The 5,567-nt window shown below is 27.6% G+C and overlaps 1 protein-coding gene across 1 annotated transcript; it reads left to right on the forward strand.

Annotated features, from left to right (window-relative positions):
• Positions 1-466: 466 nt before the first annotated feature.
• On the forward strand, positions 467-3,243 carry LOC119667513 (probable cytochrome P450 316a1). Its single transcript, XM_038076813.1, has 5 exons — positions 467-623; positions 699-1,079; positions 1,145-1,214; positions 2,202-2,776; positions 2,903-3,243. Exons 1-5 carry the CDS (start codon positions 467-469, stop codon positions 3,241-3,243), a joined length of 1,524 nt encoding a protein of 507 aa, XP_037932741.1.
• Positions 3,244-5,567: the final 2,324 nt, after the last annotated feature.

Below are 5,567 nucleotides of genomic sequence, written 5' to 3' on the forward strand. Positions count from 1 at the left end.
GTTGCTAGGATTAATAGGGGCACCGTGAGAAGGTCTATGTTCCACATTACTGCCCCATTCTGCCCATGAAAAATAGAATCACATTTTATTGCCAGTATAATAAATATTAGTTTTCTGTAATATTCAGTTATATGTTCAACGAACAAAGAAAATTTTTTAGTGCAGTTTTGTTATCAAAAATAACAATATTTTAAGTGATGCACAAAACTGATACATTGACGCACTTTTTGTGCGTAAATATTTTGGATTTGTTAATATCAGTTATCAAATCCATTAATAAACTATTTTATCAATAAAAATTAAGAATTTTAACAAGCAAAATATTATAAAAATTTTTGATAAAAGTTATTAATACGACTTATCGGGGTCATTAAATGAGATTACAACCGAAAGTAATTAAATTAAAAATTATTCTTAAATATCAGGTAATTGTGTTTAGTTCACACGAGACCACCAATGAATTAATATGATTTTAATAACAATTTTTGTTTGTTTTTGTTTAGCATCTGCCTTCAATTATTTCAAAACGCGTAAACAACGCGCGTTTATAACCAACTTAAAAGGACCTTTCACATTTCCTTTGTGGGGTTCCATGCAAAAAGTGTTCATACTATCGTCAAAAAGTAAGTTCTATAATTGTGACTATAAATATATTAGGCTTTAATATATATATATTAATATATTTTTCATATTTGTAGATTATTTTAAAAAATCACAAAATTATTTAACCAATTTTGGTACTCTTTCACGTTGTTGGGTCTTCGATCGTCTATTTATACCAACTGCGGATTATGAGTTTGTTACACAGCTTCTGCAACATGCGGACTATACTAATACAGGTTACAACTTACCAAAATTATGGCTAAATGGTAGCTTACTTCTAAGCGATGGTGATTCTTGGCAGAATAGGCGAAAGCTTATAAGTCACTTTTTTCAACCAAATTTTTTGGAAACCGCCGTTGAGATTTTCACTGCCGAATCAAATATTTTAGTTGAACGTTTGAGATGCAAAAGTAAAGAAAACAATTCATTTGATGTACATAATTTCGTATCCAAAGCGGTTCTAGATATTGTTATAGGTAAGAAAGAAACAATTTAAACAAATAATAGTTCTTATATTATGCTATATTTTTTATTGTTACAGCTTCGACTTTAGGTATTAAAGGAGATGCGCAGACCGAAGAAATTTCCGAATATGCTAAAACAGTGGAAGAGTAAGTATTAATTTAAATTTATTATATGTCTGGATTTGTCTATTTTTGTGTCCAAATATCCAGTTATCTGCTGACTGGAGCTTTGTCACTGTAATGACTTCATAACCACTTACATGGTTATCGATATATGTATTTTGAAAACGTTAACTAATGAAGCTTAGAATTTTTGTTAACGTTTAAGAACTTTTTTTACATTTTAGAGTAGGAAGTGTCATTCACGTGGTCGGGACCCTTATTTTCAAGGTAACACTGTATATAATAAATATACGGAAAATTTGTGAGTTAAACGGTAGAAACGTGGGAGATTAAAGAAACAGAAAAATTATCTAGTGGATTATATATTCATATATTTTATATATGTATATAGGTTAGGTTAGGTTATACTGGTGATTTCTAGGGAATCCACTTAGGCCTTTTGGCCCATTTTGTTATCCTATATGAAGGAAAAGCCAGGATGTGAAACCAGCTAAAACATTTGGAGAAGCTGAAAATGCTGTACCGTTTTATTTTTGTAACCACAAATTTATTTCTTAATTCTTATGTGTGTTATTAAGTGAGTATGTTTTTGCTGGTCTAACTATAAAAAAAGTTATCATTTGGAAGTGAGGAATATCATATTTGAATATGACAGAGATGCAGGGTGCTACAGAAGAGTATATTCATTAATAAAAAAGCGATATAAAATAAAATTCGAACCAGCGGTGTATGGTCAGTCAAATTTTAGTAAACTAATCAATATTTTTGTAGTTGTTGTTGCTACATTACTGTTCGAACCCTTTCTACTGTTCGAAAGTTTCCTTTTTATCATATGCTGATTGTGAAGAAACAGTGAATAATACATAAAAATTATTTTAAAAAAAATATTTTTAGGTAATATATCTAAAAGGACAAACAATTTCAGCTTGTTAGGGCAGAAATAAATATAAAATATTTGTATTTTTTATTCATTATATATTTTTGCAAAAAAAAAACGTTTTTGTTATTTAGTTTAACAGAAATTCTCATGGACCGTTTTTTCCATGCTCACTCTGCTAACAACATAACATATGCGACTTTACGCCCCTTCACAAGGAGGCGTCTAAAACGAATGATTAAAACCATAAATCACATTAACCACGAAATAATTGAGGAATATCGTGTACAAAGCTTAAATAACAAACTTAATAATAATAATAATTTTACAATTCGAATAAGCAATCATAAAAAAATATTATCAATGAAACATACAACTTTATTGGATATTTTATTGGGATCAACAATTGCATCGGAGTCTTTAACAAATGAAGAAATAAGTAGTGAAATTAATACATTTCTCTATCAAGGCTATCTATTCACATCATCTGCCATATCCTTCACACTTGTTATGATCGCTCGACACCCCAGTGTACAATATAAACTTTATGAGGAAATACAGAAAGTTTGGCCAAAATCAACAGATTGCTTCTATAGTGTCAATGAACTCAAACAACTAAAGTACCTAGAGTGTGTTATTAAGGAAACACTTCGTCTTTATCCATCAGAACCAATCATTTGTCGAGAACTAAATAAAAACTTTGAATACAGTAAGTAAAAGTAACTATACAGTTTTGTAGAATTTTTATTTCATTTTACATAATATATCTTTTAATTTATATATGTAATAATTGTCGTTTATTTATGAATTTCATTATTTCATTTTTCTCAAATAGCACATTCTGTTGTTGGTGATGGGATCATTCCTGCTGGTGCCGAGATCTATATAAGTATTTTTCATATGTTGAGGGATGAAATGAAATTTGATAATCCTACAACATTTATGCCTGAGAGATATTTCGATATTGATTCCAACAATACAAGCAATTTGACTGCTTTTAGCATGGGTCCAAGGAACTGTCCTGCTCAAAACTTTTCGATGTTACTAATGAAATGCTTGATAGCACAATTATTGACTGCTTATGAAATTTTACCATATGGTGATGAAATGCGTTTGGAAGTTAAAATTGTCTTGAAATCAAGTAATGGTTTTCAAATAGGTTTGAAACCTCGTTGATTATTTCATATATGATGTTTAACATCTTTTCTCATTATGGACTTTTTTTAAATTATATTATACGCGAGTACATTAGTTTCAAGTTTGAATATAAAATAAATATATTAATTCTTTTTTATAATAAGTGAGAGAATGATTATAAAATATATACAAAAAGAGATGACAACAAGAACCCCATAAATATGTATAAGTTGAACTATAGTTCAATTCGAATTCGAACAGGACTAAAGCAAAGTTATTTAGTGTATATATCGAATTTTTTTTATAATGTGTTCGTAATAAACACAACACCTTGAGTTAAAGTTTAAACAATGTTTCATATCAGTTGCTGCCTAGGTATTGCCTAAAACCACCGAGTTATATTTATTTGGAAACAAAGGAACTTTTCAAGTCGACTTAAACTACGATTAAGATTAAATTCTATATTTATTTTATTTATCGTAATAATACATCCCTTAATAAGTCTTAATAATAATACATACATACATTCATTCCAATGATTCTCTGACTTTTAGACGTCTTTTTTTAGAACGATTTATCTGTGCTCTCAAAAAAGTACTCAAAACCACTTTCGTTTACTAGATAATGTTTCTGTTGTCTGCAAAAATACACAGTAATATCTAGGAAACCGATCTGGGAAGTACATTTTGTGGGGTGGGGTAATATACTTAATATTACTTACCATCCTTTTCATCAACTTAAGACCCACCTACGTGTTATGTATCTTTAGGCTGTCAGCCATCTTACATAACTTCACCTTAAGGCCTTTCAAAATTTTGATTGGACCTCTTTTATGTTATTTGAAATAATTGAAATACATTTTAATAATTTTAAGATGCAGGATGTTAGTGTTCAAAAATCATATAGAATTGTAATTAGTTTTGTTATATATGTGACAGACCGAAGATTTATTGAGTGATATGACAGTATATGATACCATTTATTAAAAACTCTTAACATATATTTTCTTAAAGCTTTAGTTATAAGTGATATCTTTGGTAGATTGACTATAATAAATGGAATTCAAGAAAGCAGTTAATCACAAAACAACACCGTATCGGATATCTATGGCGTTGAATATTTGTTATGAATAGTTTAGCAATATCATTAATTTATTCAAAAAGATTCCTTGCGCTTCCTTCCGTCTTAATACTATTATGACAGAATACTGAAGGCTACGTTACTATTTCATTATTAAAATACGTTTTTTTTTATTTATCAGCTTTCGGACTGAACTAAATAAAACGTTTTTTATTGTTGAACTTATTTAGTATTTATTTTTTTAAAGAACAATAAATGTACTAATGTAATGGACCTATAAACAGTATTCAACAATTGATGGGATATCATATACAATTTTTAAAGATTCTTAAACAAAAAGGATATTTCCAGAACTTGTTTAATTTAATAAGATAACTCTTATGACAAACGTTTACTTGTTACGAGTAATCATGATTATAAATAAATTTGTTATAAAAAACTCATTAATATTCAAAAATGAGTTTTTAAGATTCATATATATGAATAAAAATTGAATTAGTGTTAAAAATAATTTACCACTAAATACTATAACAAATAGTTGAGTGTGGTTCTTCTTGAAATATCAAAACATTATTATATTTAGACTATAAGCATTTTAACATAATTATATTATATTATAATATTTATATATATATATAATATAACGTAGTGAATATAATATAATGTTATTATCATGTATCAAAATTTTCTTTAAAGAATTATTTGAATAATCAAAAGGTTTGAGCTTTTGAAATATACTTTATTGCGTTCTCAAATGGCTTCCACAATGTTGCAGCAACATGTTGATGAACAAACGCAAACACATTTCAATACATTTTTATAGCAAGGTAAGCATTTGCGAATTGAAGCAGTCAACTAATGCAAAAATGTATTAAATTAACTAATATTCTTAACAAAAATTTATTTTTTCATATATAGTTATGTAGTAAGAGTTCACTTATTCAGTTGTTGTTAGAGTTAACCATTTTAAGCAACTTCTTTAACTCCGTTATATGTTGTTATAGCTTACTTCTCGTGATATCGAGGCTCAAAGTGGCAATATTTTTACATTATAAATACACAATCTACATATATGAAATCATTTATAGATCCAATAGTGCTCCTATCATAAAAATATTATTAATATGATTAATAAGTTTAACAAAAATATATGTTAAATAAATTTTAATATTATCAAATGTAATGTGTTTCCCATTAGGAAATATAAAATTTCTTGTCTTTCGTTATATTTAAGAAATTTAATATCAAAACAAAAATTTTTCAAATACATCACTAACTTAAGC

This window comes from Teleopsis dalmanni, chromosome 1 (assembly GCF_002237135.1).
Source record: "Teleopsis dalmanni isolate 2A chromosome 1, ASM223713v2, whole genome shotgun sequence".
NCBI lineage: Eukaryota > Metazoa > Arthropoda > Insecta > Diptera > Diopsidae > Teleopsis > Teleopsis dalmanni.